This window comes from Bufo gargarizans, chromosome 2 (assembly GCF_014858855.1).
Source record: "Bufo gargarizans isolate SCDJY-AF-19 chromosome 2, ASM1485885v1, whole genome shotgun sequence".
Classification (NCBI taxonomy): domain Eukaryota; kingdom Metazoa; phylum Chordata; class Amphibia; order Anura; family Bufonidae; genus Bufo; species Bufo gargarizans.
The window spans coordinates 220,845,615-220,866,131 of record NC_058081.1 but is presented as its reverse complement, the minus strand read 5'-3'; the positions used below and the strand labels follow the sequence as shown (position 1 = coordinate 220,866,131).

At 39.5% G+C, this 20,517-nt stretch overlaps 1 protein-coding gene across 11 annotated transcripts in view; it reads left to right on the top strand.

Annotated features, from left to right (window-relative positions):
* The window catches only part of SFMBT2 (Scm like with four mbt domains 2), a 263,727-nt gene extending 248,626 nt beyond the window's left edge, over positions 1 to 15,101 (top strand). For all 11 annotated transcript variants that reach the window (XM_044280033.1, XM_044280032.1, XM_044280036.1 and 8 more), the window contains 3 exons: positions 634 to 876; positions 1,043 to 1,171; positions 10,514 to 15,101. In XM_044280033.1, coding sequence (XP_044135968.1) covers positions 634 to 876; positions 1,043 to 1,171; positions 10,514 to 10,654 — 513 coding nt within the window. In that variant the 3' untranslated portion in view covers positions 10,655 to 15,101. The remainder of the gene's footprint in view (positions 1 to 633; positions 877 to 1,042; positions 1,172 to 10,513) is intronic.
* The last annotated feature ends 5,416 nt before the right edge of the window (positions 15,102 to 20,517 follow it).

The window sequence follows — 20,517 nt, the reverse complement described above, 5'->3', positions numbered from 1 at the left end:
AAGTTTTAAAGGGGTATTCCCATCACAGACAATGGGGGCATATCGCTAGGATATGCCCCCATTGTCTGATAGGTGCGGGTCCCACCTCTGGGACCCGCACCTACAACGAAAAAGGAGCGGGGAGAGCTGTGGCTGGAGGACCTCGGATTTCCCAGGGTCTTTTCACCACCAAGTTCGCGGCCCCTGCTCCCATTCATTTCTATGGGGCAGACGGAAATAGCCAAGCCAGCGCTCGGCTATTTATCGGCGGCCCCATAGAAATTAATGGAGGGTGGCTGTGCATGTGCAGTGCACCCTCCGTTCATTTCCCCGCTCCGTTCTCATTGCGATATAGCGATATGCCCCCATTGTCTGAGATGGGAATGTAATGGTGTAGAGGTAAATACTCAGATAATTTCGGTAAATTATGGTAAATTTAGAGAAATGTTCCACTGTGTGAAAAGGACAGCACTGAACTACTTTAGGGAACTAGTAGTACAAGGGCATTCTGGCTTTACCATAGAAATGATAATTATTACATTTATAAAACAGTAATTTAAGTACCGGTATATGGGTAATTTTCTTCGAGTTTATATCACAGTAGTTTTGTTTTATTAATCCTATTTCTTTTAACTAAATGTACAATGTTAATAGGAGAGTGCAGAAGATGATGTTCTTGAAGATGATACCGGAAGTGAGGAAACAAGTTCTGAAGTACGTGATGATCATACTGACACTTCCTCTGTTGAAGTTCCTTCTATACGTCCAAGGAGAGCAGTAACACTGAGAAACAGCATTGGGTCTGACAGAGCACCTCTAGCAGAGAGGACAAGAAGAGTCCGGAAAACACGTTCTTTTTCTTATGCTGAAGAGGTCAACACCACAAGTGAGAAAGATGTAAGCAATATAATGTTCCACAAAGATGTTAGATTACAAATTTTTGGTGCCACTTTTGCATACAAGATAACCCAAATAGTTGTAATTTTTTATATATTAACATATATTCTTGCTAACAGCAAATGGGATTAATAGCTTTGTATATCTGACCTTTTTGATTCTAAAGGATAAGAAGCAAGAGGAAGAGGAGTGTCTGGTCCTTGAAAGTAACCCATTTGAATGGACAGTGATGGATGTAGTGACATTTATTAAGTCTACGGATTGTGCTCCCTTAGCTAAAATCTTTCAAGAACAGGTAGAAATACTATACTTTTACACACTATACAATTATTATGGAATTCCCAATAAATTTATTTGAAATAACTGTTGAACTTTTAACATGCTTTTCTATGACACATATAATAGCTGCATGTTAACTTTCCAGGTGGCTGTGATTCTTCAAAGTGTACATTTCATTAAAAAGTTTATTATGGGTCCATAAAAGCTATGGACATTGCGATATAATTTTTTATCACTTTGCATATACTTTAAAAAAACAACAGATTTGCTATTAGTTTTGTTTAAAAATGTTCTGTCATATCTCTTACGCAGCCTTCATGTACAGACGTGGACAAAATTGTTGGTACCCTTTGGTCAATGAAAGAAAAAGTCACAATGGTCACAGAAATAACTTTAATCTGACAAAAGTAATAATAAATTAAAATTCTATAAATGTTAACCAATGAAAGTCAGACATTGTTTTTCAACCATGCTTCAACAGAATTATGTAAAAAAATAAACTCATGAAACAGGCATGGACAAAAATGATGGTACCCCTAGAAAACACAGAACATAATGTGACCAAAGGGACATGTTAATTCAAGGTGTGTCCACTAATTAGCATCACAGGTGTCTACAACCTTGTAATCAGCCATTGGGCCTATATATATGGCTCCAGGTAATCACTGTGTTGTTTGGTGATATGGTGTGTACCACACTCGACATGGACCAGAGGAAGCAAAGGAAAGAGCTGTCTCAAGAGATCAGAAAGAAAATTATAGACAAGCATGTTAAAGGTAAAGGCTATAAGACCATCTCCAAGCAACTAGATGTTCCTGTGAGTACAGTTGCACATATTATTCATAAGTTTAAGATCCATGGGACTGTAGCCAACCTCCCTGGACGTGGCCGCAGGAGGAAAATTGATGACAAATCTAAGAGACGGATAATCCGAATGGTAACAAAAGAGCCTAGAAAGACTTCTAAAGAGATTCAAGGTGAACTTCATGCTCAAGGAACATCAGTGTCAGATCGCACCATCCGTCGTTGTTTGAGCCAAAGTGGACTACATGGGAGACGACCAAGGAGGACACCATTGTTGAAAACGAATCATAAAAAAGCAAGACTGGAATATGCCAAACTACATGTTGACAAGCCACAAAGCTTCTGGGAGAATGTCCTGTGGACAGATGAGACAAAAATCGAAGTTTTTGCCAAGGCACATCAGCTGTATGTTCACAGACGAAAAAATGAAGCATATCAAGAAAAGAACACTGTCCCTACTGTGAAACATGGAGGAGGCTCTGTTATGTTCTGGGGCTGCTTTGCTGCGTCTGGCACAGGGTGTCTTGAATCTGTGCAGGGTACAATGAAATCTCAAGACTATCAAGGAATTCTAGAGAGAAATGTACTAGCCAGTGTCAGAAAGCTTGGTCTCAGTCGCAGGTCATGGGTCTTGCAACAGGACAATGACCCAAAACACACCGCTAAAAACACCCAAGAATGGCTAAGAGGAAAAAATTGGACTATTCTAAAGTGGCCTTCTATGAGCCCTGACCTCAATCCTATTGAGCATCTTTGGAAGGAGCTGAAACATGCAGTCTGGAAAAGGCACCCTTCAAACCGGACACAACTGGAGCAGTTTGCTCATGAGGAGTGGGCCAAAATACCTGCTGAGAGGTGCAGATGTCTCATTGACAGTTACAGGAAGCGTTTGATTGCAGTGATTGCCTCAAAAGGTTGCGCAACAAAATATTAAGTTAGGGGTACCATCATTTTTGTCCATGCCTGTTTCATGAGTTTATTTTTTTACATAATTCTGTTGAAGCATGGTTGAAAAACAATGTCTGACTTTCATTGGTTAACATTTATAGAATTTTAATTTATTATTACTTTTGTCAGATTAAAGTTATTTCTGTGACCATTGTGACTTTTTCTTTCATTGACCAAAGGGTACCAACAATTTTGTCCACGTCTGTATATACAGTACGTCTCAAAACAAAGTGCTTGATGCCATTCTGTACTTACAGTGTTTTTTTAGGACACCCTCAAATGTCATAGCCAAATATCAGAATAATATTAGCAGTTAACCACCTCCCGACCGCCTAACGCGCCGATGCGTCCGGGAGGTGGTTGATTTGTTCCTCCTGGACGCATCGGCGCGTCATCTCGCGATACCCGAGATTTCCTGTGAACGCGCGCACGCAGGCGCGCGCGCTCACAGGAACAGAAGGTAAGCGAGTGGATCTCCAGCCTGCCAGCGGCGATCGCTCGCTGGCAGGCTGGAGATGTGATTTTTTTTAACCCCTAACAGGTATATTAGATGCTGTTTTGATAACAGCGTCTAATATACCTACTACCTGGTCCTCTGGTGGTCCCTTTTTGTTGTTAGGATCGACCACCAGAGGACACAGGTAGGTCAGTAAAGTCGCACCAAACACCACACTACACTACCCCCCCCCCCGTCACTTATTAACCCCTTATAAACCCCTGATCACCCCATATAAACTCCCTGATCACCCCCCCTGTCATTGATCACCCCACTGTCATTGATCACCCCCCCTGTCAGGCTCCGTTCAGACGTCCGTATGATTTTTACGGCTCCACAGATACATGGATCGGATCCGCAAAACACATACGGACGTCTGAATGGAGCCTTACAGGGGGGTGATCAATGACAGGCAGGTGATCACCCATATAGATTCCCTGATCACCCCCTGTCATTGATCACCCCCCTGTAAGGCTCCATTCAGACGTCTGTATGATTTTTACGGATACATGGATCGGATCCGCAAAACACATGCGGACGTCTGAATGGAGCCTTACAGGGGGGTGATCAATGACAGGCGGGTGATCACCCATATAGATTCCCTGATCACCCCCTGTCATTGATCACCCCCCTGTCATTGATCACCCCCCTGTAAGGCTCCATTCAGACGTCCGTATGATTTTTACGGATCCATGGATACATGGATCGGATCCGCAAAACACATGCGGACGTCTGAATGGAGTCTTACAGGGGGGTGATCATCCCATATACACTGCCTGATCACCCCCTGTCATTGATCACCCCCCTGTAAGGCTCCAGACGTCCGCATGTGTTTTGCGGATCCGATCCATGTATCCATGGATCCGTAAAAATCATACGGACGTCTGAATGGAGCCTTACCAAAGGGGTGATCAATGACAGGGGGGTGATCACCCATATACACTCCCTGATCACCCCCTGTCATTGATCACCCCCCTGTAAGGCTCCATTCAGACGTCCGCATGTGTTTTGCGGATCCGATCCATGTATCCATGGATCCGTAAAAATCATACGGACGTCTGAATGGAGCCTTACCAGGGGGGTGATCAGGAAGTCTATATGGGTGATCACCCCCCTGTCATTGATCACCCCCCTGTCATTGATCACCCCCCTGGTAAGGCTCCATTCAGACGTCTGTATGATTTTTACGGATACATGGATCGGATCCGCAAAACACATGCGGACGTCTGAATGGAGCCTTACAGGGGGGTGATCAATGATGGAGGTGATCAGGGAGTCTATATGGGTGATCACCCCCCTGTCATTGATCACCCCCCTGTCATTGATCAACCCCCCTGTAAGGCTACTTTCACACTTGCGCTTGATCGGATCCGTTCTGAACGGATCCGATCATATTAATGCAGACGGAGGCTCCGTTCAGTACGGATCCGTCTGCATTAATAACTTAGAAAAATTTCGCAAGTGCGCAAGTAGCCTGAGCGGATCCGTTCAGACTTTCAATGTAAAGTCAATGGGGGACGGATCCGCTTGAAGATTGAGCCATATGGTGACATCTTCAAGCGGATACGTTCCCATTGACTTACATTGTAAGTCTGAACGGATCCGCACGCCTCCGCACGGCCAGGCGGACAGCTGAACGCTGCAAGCAGCGTTTAGCTGTCCGCCTGTCCGTGCGGAGGCGAGCGGAGCGGAGGCTGAACGCCGCCAGACTGATGCAGTCTGAGCGGATCCGCTCCATTCAGACTGCATCAGGGCTGGACGGAGGCGTTCGGGTCCGCTCGTGAGCTCCTTCAAACGGAGCTCACGAACGGACCTATGAACGCTAGTGTGAAAGTAGCCTAAGGCTCCATTCAGACATTTTTTTGGCCCAAGTTAGCGGAAATATATATTTTTTTTGTTTGTTTTTTCTTACAAAGTCTCATATTCCACTAACTTGTGTCAAAAAATAAAATCTCACATGAACTCCCTATGCCCATCACGGAATCCAAATGCGTAAACATTTTTAGACATTTATATTCCAGACTTCTTCTCACACTTTCGGGCCCCTAAAAAGCCAGGGCAGTATAAATACCCCACATGTGACCCCATTTTGGAAAGAAGACACCCCAAGGTATTCCGTGAGCGGCATATTGAGTCCATGAAAGATTGAAATTTTTGTCCTAAGTTAGCGGAAAGTGAGACTTTGTGAGAAAATACAAAAAAAAATCTATTTCCGCTAACTTATGCAAAAAAAAAAAAATTCTATGAACTCGCCAGGCCCCTCATTGAATACCTTGGGGTGTCTTCTTTCCAAAGTGGGGTCACATGTGGGGTATTTATACTGCCCTGGCTTTTTAGGGGCCCTAAAGCGTGAGAAGAAGTCTGGGATCCAAATGTCTAAAAATGCCCTCCTAAAAGGAATTTGGGCCGCTTTGCGCATCTAGGCTGCAAAAAAGTGTCACACATTTGGTATCGCCGTACTCAGGAGAAGTTGGGGAATGTGTTTTGGGGTGTCATTTTACATATACCCATGCTGGGTGAGAGAAATATCTTGGTCAAATGCCAACTTTGTATAAAAAAATTGGAAAAGTTGTCTTTTGCCAAGATATTTCTCTCACCCAGCATGGGTATATGTAAAATGACACCCCAAAACACATTCCCCAACTTCTCCTGAGTACGGTGATACCAGATGTGTGACACTTTTTTGCTGCCAAGGTGGGCAAAGGGGCACACATTCCAAAGTGCACCTTTCGGATTTCGCAGGCCATTTTTTACAGATTTTGATTGCAAAGTACTTCTCACATATATGGGCCCCTAAATTGCCAGGGCAGTATAACTACCCCACAAGTGACCCCATTTTGGAAAGAAGACACCCCCAAAGTATTCCGTGAGGGGCACGGCGAGTTCCTAGAATTTTTTATTTTTTGTCACAAGTTAGCGGAAAATGATGATTTTTCTTTTTTTTCCTTTTTTCCTTACAAAGTCTCATATTCCACTAACTTGCGACAAAAAATAAAAAATTCTAGGAACTCGCCATGCCCCTCACGGAATACCTTGGGGTGTCTTCTTTCCAAAATGGGGTCACTTGTGGCGTAGTTATACTGCCCTGGCAATTTAGGGGCCCAAATGTGTGAGAAGTACTTTGCAATCAAAATGTGTAAAAAATGGCCTGCGAAATCCGAAAGGTGCACTTTGGAATGTGTGCCCCTTTGCCCACCTTGGCTGCAAAAAAGTGTCACACATCTGGTATCGCCGTACTCAGGAGAAGTTGGGGAATGTGTTTTGAGGTGTCATTTTACATATACCCATGCTGGGTGAGAAAAATATCTTGGTCAAATGCCAACTTTGTATAAAAAAATTGGAAAAGTTGTCTTTTGCCAAGATATTTCTCTCACCCAGCATGGGTATATGTAAAATGACACCCCAAAACACATTCCCCAACTTCTCCTGAGTACGGCGATACCAGATGTGTGACACTTTTTTGCAGCCAAGGTGGGCAAAGGGGCACACATTCCAAAGTGCACCTTTCGGATTTCGCAGGCCATTTTTTACAGATTTTGATTGCAAAGTACTTCTCACATATATGGGCCCCTAAATTGCCAGGGCAGTATAACTACCCCACAAGTGACCCCATTTTGGAAAGAAAACACCCCAAGGTATTCTGTGAGGGGCATGGCGAATTCCTAGAATTTTTTATTTTTTGTCGCAAGTTAGTGGAATATGAGACTTTGTAAGAAAATTGTAAGAAAAAAATAAAATAAAATAAAAATCATCATTTTCCGCTAACTTGTGACAAAAAATAAAAAGTTCTATGAACTCACTATGCCCATCAGTGATTACCTTAGGGTGTCTACTTTCCGAAATGGGGTCATTTGTGGGGTTTTTCTACTGTCTGGGCATTGTAGAACCTCAGGAATCATGACAGGTGCTCAGAAAGTCAGAGCTGCTTCAAAAAGCGGAAATTCACATTTTTGTACCATAGTTTGTAAACGCTATAACTTTTACCCAGACCATTTTTTTTTTTTGCCCAAACATTTTTTTTTTCAAAGACATGTAGAACTATAAATTTAGCGAAAAATGTATATATGGATGTCGTTTTTTTTGCAAAATTTTATAGCTGAAAGTGAAAAATGTCATTTTTTTGCAAAAAAATCGTTACATTTTGATTAATAACAAAAAAAGTAAAAATGTCAGCAGCAATGAAATACCACCAAATGAAAGCTCTATTAGTGAGAAGAAAAGGAGGTAAAATTCATTTGGGTGGTAAGTTGCATGACCGAGCGATAAACGGTGAAAGTAGTGTAGTGCCGAAGTGTAAAAAGTGCTCTGGTCATGAAGGGGGTTTCAGCTAGCGGGGCTGAAGTGGTTAAACAAGCTAATTGCTCAGTCTGCAACCCTTACATCTGCTCTGTTGAATGCTAAAATAAATAAATAAATAGATAATTCGAGCTGATCTGACACATTTAATGTCATCAACATCAAGCAGTTTGCATTGCCCATAGCTTTTTAAGGGTGAGCATTAAAGGTGTTGTCCCATATTAGACAAACATGGCTGCATTCTTCCAAAAGCAGCTCTGCACTACACTGCTTCCCCCACCCCTTTTGCTGCTAAAACACCTTCCTCACTTTCTGCAACAATTTGGAGTGTTAGTAAGAAACTCCAGTCAGCTCACCTGTTACTGTAGGCAGCTTTAATGCGCGGAATCCGCTCTGACTCTCGACCTTGGTAATCATAGGAAAAATTAAAGCATCACCAATATAAAATCCAGATGTTTCTTTATTCCATATTTGCAGCAATATACAAAAAAAGGGGAGACGGGACCCCAACAGACTATTGCTGAGTTTCGGACAGGTTCATGTCCTTAGTCATAACACATTGTGACTGATGCTCCACATTGATTTAAATAGAAGTCCAGTGCAAAAGCAGATCATAAAACCCGGATACCAGATCAGCAGGACCAGTAACGAAAAACAAGACAATTGTGTGATATAAAAATAAGTAACAAAACTGCGGTGTTTACGGTATTGTGAATTAAGTTCCAAGATCAGCATACATATGATGTACAGTATATAACAACATATCAGTTAATTATATTATATCTAATTGTATGCTGATTCATTAACTGGTATATTGTCATACCGATCATATGTATGATGATCTTGGAACTTAATTCACAATACCGCAAACACTGCAGTTTTGTTAATTATTTTTATATCTCACAGAATTGTCTTGTTTTTCGTTACCTTGTCCTGCTGGTCTGGTATCTGGGTTTTATGATCTGCTTTAAACCAGCCAGCAGCATTGTCACAATGTGTAATGACTAAGGACATGGAAACGCATTGTGTATTGCTGCATATATGGAATAAGAATACATCTGGATTTTATATTGATGCTGGATCAATTTTTCCAACAATTTGGAGTGTGTCTGTGGGAAATTTTTGCTCGATCATCCGGAAAGAGTATTGAGTGTGAGGTCAGACACTGATGTTGGACTAGAGAGCCTGGCTTGCAATCTGTGTTCTATTTCATCCCAAAGAAGGTCCATGAGGTTGAGGTCAGGGTTCTATGTGGGCCAGTCAAGTTCTTCCACACCAAACTCACTGAATAATGCCTTGCTTTGTGCACTGGGGCACACAGTCATGCTGAAACAGAAAAGGGGGTTCCACAAACTGTTCCTACATAGTTGGAAGTGTACAATTGTCCAAAATATCTTGGTATGCCTAAACCCTGAAAAACAACCCATAGAATTTTCCCTTCTCCATCAAATTATACAGTTGGAACAATGCAGATAGGCAGGTAATATTCTCCTAGCATTCACCAAGCCCATACTTGTTTATTCTGCCAGGCTATGTTCCTGCAATGAGATCGTTCTTCACTGTGAAATGTGCTTTGAGCTGCTTCACAATACCTCCACTCTGCTCTGAGTGACAGTTGTAGTGGCCTCTTGTTTGGATGCTGCAACAGTCACTCAGAGCAGAGTAGAGGGCCTGTGACACAGCTCAAAGCACAGAGCACTTCACAGTATAGCCCCGTCATAGGCACTTGCAGGAGAGGAACATGGTAGAATAAAACTTTATATTTACACAACTCCTGATAATAAATCTCCTCAAAGGGTATGTTTGTATGCTGTCCACAGTTTATCTTGACCAAAACTGATGATCAACTCCCTTTAAGTCTCATAATTCTCCTGATCATCTTCTGTAGTGTTGAGCAAATCGAAGCATACGAAGTGGAATTCGATCCGAAGTTTAGGAAAAATTTGATTTGCCGCAAAGCCAAATTTCCTTGTGCTTTATGGTAACTAATAGATTTTTCCTAAAATAGTGGCTGAAAATAAAAAAAATTATACTCACCTACATCGATTTACATCGGCATTGGAGATCCCGTCCGCTCCATCTTGATTAAAGAAAACACGCCAAAGGACCCGCGGCGAGCGTGAAGATGTCACCACATGATCACACATGGTGATGTCATTGCACTCGCTGCAGGTACTTTGGCAGGTTTTCTTCAAATAAGATGGGCACTCCATGAGCAAGTGGATGAGGTGAGTATAATATATATATATTTTTAACCCCTAAGCACCCGAATGTGAGCATTGAATGCAGCATCTGAGTGGCTAAATGACGGGGGCAGCACGATCGCTGTTCCCCATAATTGCACCTGCTCCAAGCAATAAAAAGCCATTTTTGACGAAGTAATTCGTAACAAATCGAATTTCTTGATGACTAATCTTCAGTTTTCCTACAACTGATTGCAAGAGGCTTCAGTACAATACAAGCTGCTGTTTCTGATAACCTGTGTATACTTGTGGTCTGTTCTTTAATGGGATGATACAGGATACCATAAACAGCGCCCCTCCTATAGGGCAGCTATAGGATATAGCTTCCTGCCACTATGCATGGTATTGTTCCATAATTCTTTGTATAGGGATACTAACTTTATTTTTAATCCTTCTTAATTAATGGATTAATGGAATACTTACCGAACAGCAAAATATATGGTTTATTTCTAATGTATTATTGCCAAAAGGCACATGGCTTCTATAAAGAGCAGTAGGTGGAGCGAAATTTGTGACTATACTTCTAAGCATAGAAAGTATACTTAAACAAGACCTTTTTATATATTTTCAGGACATCGATGGACAAGCATTCTTACTTCTGACTCTTCCCACAGTTCAAGACTGTATGGAACTAAAACTAGGCCCTGCCATCAAGCTCTGCCACCAAATTGAGAGAGTTAAAGTGGCATTCTATGCACAATATGCCAACTAAACCCTTTGACACGTTTTGCTGTATCTAAACTAAATTCATTGTTAAGGTAAAAAGTGAGTTTACAAGAAAAAAAAAAAAGATAAAAAAAGTCCAAACAATTATTATTATTTTTTACATTTTTAAGCATTTGTAGATATTGCAGCCATTTTTTATTTAGCTATGCCTAATCATAGCTATATAAACCACAGGAATCTTAAACAAAAGAAGAATTTTTGTCTTGTTTGATATAAAGGCATACTTTGACATGTCTGATCTTTTAGCAAAACTTGTAATCTTCTTTCATATTGAAAGCATGTGTTTTTCTTTACCGTGATCTGTGTCTTAAATGAAAGCTTTGATATAGTAGTTCACTTCCTTTCACTTCTTGTCATTTTAATACCAATCTGGCGAAAATAAAGTCTTTCACTGCAGGAGAAGTCTATCTTTCATTGCAGAGACTTCACTTGCAGTTAAAATGCCATTGAGCTGTAAAGTCAGGCTAGCTAAAGGAGCATTTAGACACGCAGGTGGAGCAGGCAATTATCAGGAAGGGACTGTTCCTTCCCAGTAACTGCCTACTCATTGGTGGAGGTGAATGCTTCCAATGTATGGAAGCGATCAATGGCTACTGCACTGTTTCTGGGCAGCAAATCATTGTTCACACAGCACAATCTTCTGCCCAGAAATACTGCATGAACGATCATTTCACCCGACGAATGTGCGTTTTGTAGGAGCACATTTTCATGGGCAGATCATCAAGAACGAGCATTTGTAGTAAGGTTTGTTTCTGATAATCTGCCATTAATAGGTATAGTTATCTGATTTAAAGATGTACTAACATGAGGCAAATGATAAGGCCAAGGTTTAATCTGGTTTAATTGTTATTACTGCTATCACAATACTACAGTAGGTAGAAACATGGGAAATATAGTGCTTAAGGCTCCTCCGACATCAAGGATGCAATAATACCTAGTTCTCACAATGAAAATGAATGTGGGTCTCATTGTATCCAAACTAGGAATTATATATATGTATGTATGTGTATATATATATATATATATATATATATATATATATATATATACACACATATATAAAGACTTTTCAACATAAGCTGCCCAAAGGTATATATAAGTTAGAGCAGTATATACATCTGACCATTAAATTACCGTACTTTTATTTGGCACATTTAGCAGTTTGCTCTTTTACAGGCTGCATTCATAATTCTCGGTTATCTCTGAGCTGGTGGTGGGTGGAGTTGTCTCTGAGCAGTTGGTGTGAGACAATAACACGTAACCATACTTTTAGCTCCTCAATCTGCCTAGTCAAGCCTGTGCTGTCTGGTCTCTCTGCACTCCCCACCACCTTTTCCATAGACTTCTTTGGAATGACTATCTGATCCGTCAGTGAGCAGGCAGCCAGTTCATAAATTTCAGAAAGAAAGGGGAAAGGGGAGAAAACAGATGATAATTCTACCACAAGGCATTTTTCTCTGGTATGATATATTATAAAGACGGATTTATCATAAATTGCAGAAAGTTAGTTTAGAAAAAGATTGAATGGAAGAAAACAGCTCTTAACTCTAGGACAAGGCATTATTCTCTGATAAGATATATTATAAAGTTTCTTATATTCACCTATGTTATTGATTTATGAAAAATTGTCAGAAAGTGCAATGGCCATTTAAAAATACACATAAATGAATATGTGCATGCATCCATATACACACATAGAGAAGCATGTATGGCCTATATGTCTCCTCATGACAATTAAGGCGCTCTCCCAAAGGAGAGATAGTACCCCCAAATACTTATATACATAAACATACTCCCTCCCCAGGCATTTCCCATTACAGAATACTATTGCTACAGGCTTGCTATTACATAGTAGGGATGATCTTCACAAATTTTACTGTTATGTAAAATCCATTAATATACTAATATGTCTCAAACGTAGTGGAAGAACAATGCATTCTTATGTCAGGCATAAGGCAAAAATTAATTCATGTCTTGTGTGTTCTTTCTTGAATATGAGTCTTAGGTAAATTATCATTGATACATTGCTTCTTAGTCATGAACTTAAAGGCTATGTACACATTTGGAGGGAATTTTTTAATGATTGCATTTTACTCATTTTGGGCTAAAAATATTTTTTTCAACTGGCCTTTACAAAAAATATACAGAAGTCAGCAAGTGCAGACACCTTTAGATGGCTTGCCTTTTTCCTTGTGTCGCTTATTTATACTGTGATAAAGTGGAGAAAACTGTACCATAAATATTTTGTTGTTTTTCTTTATATTTTTGCATAGTTTGTATAATAGAACTACAATAACTGGAATTCTACATACACTGAAGGTATTCTGCATCATAGAAATTTATTTTTAATGTGCTCTAAAAGATAAAAGATAAAAAAATTCAGATGTAGTAATTGTTTTTTACGAGACTTCAGAACTTCTCACTACATGTCTTGTTGTGTCTGCAATATCTCTGACCAATTTGAAAAACTTCTTGTGGCTGAAGGAGTCTGAATACTTGAGCTCCCATAACAAAACAGTATTTGCCCTTTATGCATGTACAGTTGGAGAGGTTTTCTTAGAAATCCCCATGATGGCCTATCCTACCAGGACCCTAATTGGTGTACAGAAGGAAGACTCTCTTTGTTCACCTGAATGGTGCTGAGCAGCCTTATGGGTGCAGCTGCACATACTGATGTGTCACTGTGTCTGAACTTGGGGGTTGCGACTCCTTATGGGGAGTGCATAGTAGGCATAAGAAGTCTTATAGGCCAGGAAATGCTCCTCTGGTTTTCTAGAGAAAAATATGCAAATTAGCTCAAAAACAAAAGAAGGCTGAGTCTTTAATGTCACCAGATGTAAGGTAGCTATCCTATAAGTCAATGCTAAATTATTTTAGCAGGCCTTGAACATAATATGGATAATAAGTAGGCCAGTACCTCATCTGCAGACAGCTGTTTTGGGGTGATTTCCCCTCATCAGTACAGAGCAGAGAGAATTGGCTTAACTGGATGAAAAGTCTTTGCCAATATTTGCAGTTACTTGGCTTCTACCTCACAGTTTTTTTTTTTGCCTTCCTCTGGATCAACTTGCAGGATAACAGGCCAAACTGGATGGACAAATGTCTTTTTTCGGCCTTATGTACTATGTTACTATGTTATATCTCCTTATGGAGAGTATCCTATAGGCCAGGCTAAACACTGAAGGGATTGGATTGGAATGCTCGATGGAGCTTATCAACCCTTTGCTTCTACTGATCAATGAAAGTACAAGAAGAGAATTAGGAATCTTAGGATAGAACCCCAATTTCACTAGTGATCTTTTCATGTAAATAGGGAATGCAGATATGTATATAAGGAATACAAGCATGATCTATTTGAAATGCTATTTCCTGGTTGTCAAGAGATTAAATAAAATTGGAATATTTTCATGATAGATTTTTTTATTTGGAACTTCACATTATTGGCTTCCTATTTTCTTGCAATCCTGTTTAACCCTAATAGTATGAAGGCTGAATACGAGTTGAAGTTTTGTGAAAACATGTTTTTACATTGTCAGGAGAACTGGTGAATAGTTTTAAACAACTACTTTTCTGATATGTTTTCAGAGCCGTTGTACTGTCTCTCCTCTGTTCCACCTGACAAGTCCCACTAAGCAGATTACCCAGTCGGATGAAAGGGAAATTTAGAATGAAACATGTTTCAGAAAAACATTTTTCTAAATATTTTTTTATCTTCCAATATGTGTTGATATGAATACCAGTAATGACGGAAATTGGAATTGGTCTTCAAAAGGGTTATCTCGCAAAAATAAGCTAAATTGATTTGAACCAGTAGGGCATACTGATGCCATAGTGTAGGGTTCCTAACAGAACTATGGCCTAGAGCAAAACAGCATGGATCATATAATTGTCACAAAGTTTCCCCTATTAAAATTAGCTGTTTGCCAAGAATGGGAGAAGCCAGAGGAACTCTATTAATGAGGCAACTCCTTTCTACATGCTTGTGATTACCAAACTGGGCTATATTCCTGGTGTATAATTTTTTAACAATAATCCAAAAATAATTCAATCTATAAACTAGTTTTATATTTTGCCATATTTTTTACCCGTAGAGGACCCGCGCCGTACATGTACAGCGCTGGTGAACGTGACTTAAGGACCAGCGGCATACATGTACTGGGACCCAGCAGTCACTGACAGCCGGAACCCTGCTGCATATGCCGGCATCGGTGAAAACACAGATGCCTGCTTAATAACCCCTTGTATCGGGTCCCCATGATGCAGTGATGGGGACCTGATGGCAGAGAACACAGCCTTCCATAGGCATTGAGGCTTGACTTCTACGGAAGCCTGTGAGATCCAGCCCCTTAGGCTGGGTCTCACAGTCAGACAGTCAGCATAAAAGCTGACAGGCAATGCATTACAATACAGGATGTATTATTATGCATTGCAGAGGGGATCAGACCCCAGAAGTTGAAGTGTTTTCCATAATTAAAATAATAAAGTTTCAAGTAAAAACATGCCCCTTTCCTAAAATAAAACACATAAATTTGTGAAAATAAAATAAAAATAGGAAAACTGACATATTGGGTATTGTCGCGTCCGTAACGACTGACTCTATAAAAATATCACATGACCCTCACCTGAACACCATAGAAAAAAATTAAATAAAAATTGTGCTAAAACAACCTTTTTTTTTTGTCACCTTACATCACAAAAAGTGCAACACCAAAGATCAAAAAGGCGTATGGCCCTGCAAAAAATGAGTCTCTACATAAGACAATCGGGCAAAAAAATCTAAAAACTTTGGCTCTCAGAATATGGAGACACTAAAACATTTCTTTTGTTTTAAAAATGCTTTTATTGTGTTAAAAGGGAACAACAATTAAAAGTCGACATATTAGGTATCGCCGTGTCCGTAACAACCAGGTCTAATTAAATATTATATGACCTAACCCCTCAGATAAACACTGTAAAAAAATGTAAATAAAAACTGTTTTCAGAAAAGCCATTGTTTGTCACATTACATCACAAAAAGTGTAATACCAAGCGATTAAAAAGTCATATGCACTCCAAAATAGTACCAATCAAACCGTCATCTCATCCCGAAAAAAATGAGACCCAAAAAATAAAGAAAAAAAGATGGCTCTCAGAATATGGAGACACAAAAATGCTTTATTATGAAAAACTGAAACAACCGAAAAGTTGTCATATTTGGTATTGTCGCATCCGTAACAACCTGCTATATAAAAATAGCACATGATCTAACCTGTCGGATGAACATTGTAAAAAACAAAAAATAAAAATGGTGCCAAAACAGCTATTTTTTGTCTCACAAAAAGTGTAATATAGAACAACCAAAAATCATATGTACCCTAAAATAGTACCAAGAAAATTGCCACCTTATCCTGTAGTTTCCAAAAGGGGGTCACTTTTTGGAGTTTCTACTCTAGGGGTGCATCAGGGGGTCTTTAAATGTGACATGGCAACTTAAAATTATCCCAGTGAAATCTGCCCTTTCAAAAACCATATGGCGTTCCTTTCCTTCTGCACCCTGCCATGTGTCCATACAGCCGTTTACAATCACAAATGGGGTGTTTCTGTAAACTACTGAATCAGGGTAATAAATATTGAGTTTTGTTTGGCTGTTAACCCATGCTTTGTTACCGGAAAAAAAATGAAAAATCTGCCAAAAAAGTGACATTTCATATACATTTTTCTTTAATTCTTGTGGAACACCTAAAGCAGGGATCAGCAACATTTGGCACTCCAGCTGTTGTGAAACTACAACTCCAGACATGCTCCTTTCAATTCTGTGGGAGGTCAGAGAACAGCCAAGCAAGTGTGCATGATGGATGATGTAGTTTCACAACACCTGGAGTGCCGGAGGTTGCTGATCACTGAACTAAAGGGATAACAAAGAATGGGGTCATTTTTGGTCGGTTTCTATTATGTAAGCCCAACAGAGACTTCATAACTGAACTGGTCCTTAAAAAAGTGGGTTTCAGGGTTTTTTCAGGAAAATTTTAAGATTTGCTTCTAAACTTCTAAGCCTTATAACGCCCCCAAAAAAGAAAATGTCATTCACAAAATGATCCAAACATAAAGTAGACAAATGTAAAGTAATAACTATTATATGAAGTATCACTATCTGTTTTAAAAGCAGAGAAATAGAAATTTGGAAAGTTGTGAATTTGTCAAATTTTTTGGTCAATTTGGCATTAAAAAAAATAAAAATATTGACTCAAGTTTACCACTATCGTGAAGCACAATGTGTCTCGAGAAAACAATGTCAGAATGGCTTAGACAATTAAAAGTGTTCCAAAGATATTACCACATAAAGTGACACGTCTAACAAACAAATTTCCCAAAAATGGCCTGGTCCTTAAGGTGAAATATGGCAAGGTCATGAAAGGGTTAATAAAGGGTGAAACTTGTGAATGGGAGCAATACTGCAGTTACTGGATATGTGCTCTACACGGTGGATTTGACTTTGTAGGTCTGGCGCTCACTTGTGGCACAAGACCTACTGGAGAACAGCAAACACCTCACACCCCCGCCAATCAAATATTGATATCCTGAGGATAGGCCATCACTTGAAAAATCTCAGGAAACCCCTTTAATAAACTTTTCGTAATGAGCTTAAAGATAAATCAACCATGGTAATATCTTGTATGGGTTAGAAATCTAGTAGACACAGAGAACAATAGATCCATCTTAGTACTGTAGCATGAACATGCTTTGACCTGTATTTTATTAACTTGCATTTTGAGAAATCTATTTTTCTGTTTGCATCAAACTATGTTGAAAATTGTCAGTGTATTTAGTGATATATTGTGTTTGATTGGCTTGGAAAGGTTCATATAGGATAATAGTATAATGGTTTAACATTCAAGCTTCTGTTTAAAAGCTTATTTCAGAAATACAGACTTATTCATGACAACCTTTATTGGCAAGGAGCACAATCGTGTGATCTATATTGCATTCCATACTGTTTTATTTGAGAAGTTACGTTCCAGTCTAGGTACATGCCAGAAAGACAAATTAAACTCTTCTATTCTGCATTACAACAAAAATACAGTGAAATGGGGTTCAAAGGTCCATGAAAAATATACCTACAATATTCTTCAATTAGCTTAAAGAGGACCTGTCACCACAAAATGCAATGCAATCTGAAAGCACCATGTTATAGAGCAGGAGGAGCTGAGCAGAATGATATATATTTTTGTGGGAAAAGATTCAGTAAAGCATGTAATTTATACATTTATACCTTAGCTTTTTCCACTTCCTGTGAACAGCTATTAGTACAGAAAGAAGATGTTATCAGTGACTGATAACATTGTGTGTATAAAGGGTGTATTAGACACCCCGATCATGCAAACGATTGCCAGGAGGGAAGCGTTCCCCCCCCGGCAATCGCCTGCTCGCTAATAATTTCTTATTTCATGTTAATTATTGTATTTTGTTTGGCTTTAAGATGCACCAAGGATTTAGAGGAGGAAAATAAGAAAAAAATATATTTTTCATCAGACCTCAGATCAGACCCCCAGTCCTCATCAGATCCCCAAATCAGACCCCCATTCTTCATCAGACCACAGATCAGACCCCCAAATTAGACCCCCAAGCACCATTAGACCTCAGATCAGACCCTTATTAGACCTCCAAGCTCCATCAGCCTCAGATCAGACCTCAGATCAGACATTAAAATAAAAAACTTAACTTGCGTGCTTCAGACTGCGCTGGCAGTCTGCAGATCCACGCACAGTTTCCTGGTCTTCTTCCAGTTCGCGTTGCACTGTGACCTGGCATTGCACAGCATCAGGTCATAGTGTGAGCCTACGGAGCAGAGCACCCGTAAGAAGACCAGGGAGTGAGTATAGCTGTGCAGCGCTTCCCTCACTGCTCCCTGTATCTCCTGCATGCTAATGACCACTTCCATAATGGAAGCGATTATCAGCATTCGGACTATAAGACACACTGGCATTTTCCCCCCAAAGTGCATCTTATAGTTAGAAAAATATGGTATATCTTCAGATTGTTAAATGGTAATTGAGAATGGACATCCTTTCTTCTTGCACTAAACCTTACAGAGTTCTCCCATGTAATGCCTGGCTGCATTATTCAGATTCTAGTAATTTATTAACATACTAATAAATGCCGATGGTAATACCTATATAATATTAGCCACATTCATTCATTTAGGTGTACAGTATGTCTATACTGCACTCTATAGAAAATCCACCAGGCCTGGAAAAGATAAACATACTTAGATTTCCTGCTAATTAAAACGTAACCTATTTTGTTAGAATTTTTTTATTTATAAAAAGTTAGCAAGCCTGGAATAAGATTAGATCACATTGAAGATGTAGTCAGAAAAGTTTTGATATTATACTATTTTGGCATAGACTGACTTTACTGACTTTTATCTCCTGCACAATTTCACCATAATGACTTTAGTGTACATAGGCATGCCATACAAGGTAAATAACTTTTCAGATTAATGTTTGTCAGGTTTCTTCCTTCTTTATTCATGGAAATTGAAATTTGCTGGATGCAATGAAGAATGGAATCATTTTCAATGCTAGGCTATCATCCATTCGCTGAATAACATCTACACTCACATTCAGGGGTATAACTAGAAGACTCCCAGGATAGAGGCCCTGGAAAAAAACTTAAAGTTGCCACATGTCGTTGACAGATCCAGATTGACAGAAGTCAGGCCAACACAAGTAGGGAAAGATATAAGTAGGCAGTGCTAGCAGTATCTTGGTGCAGCACCAAATACTGCCCCAACAGAACCAAATACCACAGTGCAGCATAAAATACTGCCTCTCAGATCGCAGTATTTAACTGTATCACTATCCTGTGGATGTCTGCCTGGGGTATAAGTACTTGATTCTCCATGCATTAGGTAATGCTGAGAGCATGAGATCGTTATGTACCCAGCCAGCAGCTGTTAGGAGGGCTTGGGCAGCCCATTCGGCATTGGCCCATCTGGAAATTTCCATGTGAGGTCTATGGCCTGTCCGCTCCTGTTTTTGACGGTCAAAAGATGAAAAATATTCCCGTATATCTTCTGCATAAAAAGTACTCACATAATACTGCTAGATAGCAACAACTGACCACCATCTATTATTTTCTACTACAAAAAGGAACTTTGTTAGTGTCTCTGAACCCGAAGCAGATGCTCTGACTGCTATGGATAAAGTTTTTTGATAACTCTCCATTGCAATGCAATTTGTACGGATATAATGAGTGTTTTTTATATGATAATATTAATGAGTGCAGCCACTTGTCAGAGCTAGCTGTCAGTCCTAATACAATGTAAAATATGTTCTAATGATTTTAATCTTTGTTTTTCGGGGCAAGGGCATGCAGTTGTGTTTTTTTCTGTATTATGTATATACATTTTTCCTTGTATATAAGTAAATTCTATTTACAGAGATTTATTTTAATTTGAATTCAAAGCCAACCCTTTCTACTTGAAAGACTTGTAAACCACCATGTTAATAAAGTTCTATTAAAACATTTAATGGTTTGCTTTTGTGTTACTGGATAGTATACGATGTGATTACTGTGACTTTAGGAATTATGATCTGAAAATGCAACCAGAAACGTAAGTAGCAAAAAACTTTTTTTTTTTTTTTTTTTTTTTTCCCTTTCCTTCATTTTCTGTTCACATAGCCATTTTTTGTGGGACAAGTACATTTAATTTACTATATCTTGTATTGTAATGGTGCATTAACACCAACAGATTATCTGACCAATTTTTGTCCAATCAGGCCTATCGGTATGTATAAGAAAAGATCTGTTTGTGTAAACGGCCATCTGACCAATGATTGGTCAGAAAATCTGTCAGATAATCTGTTG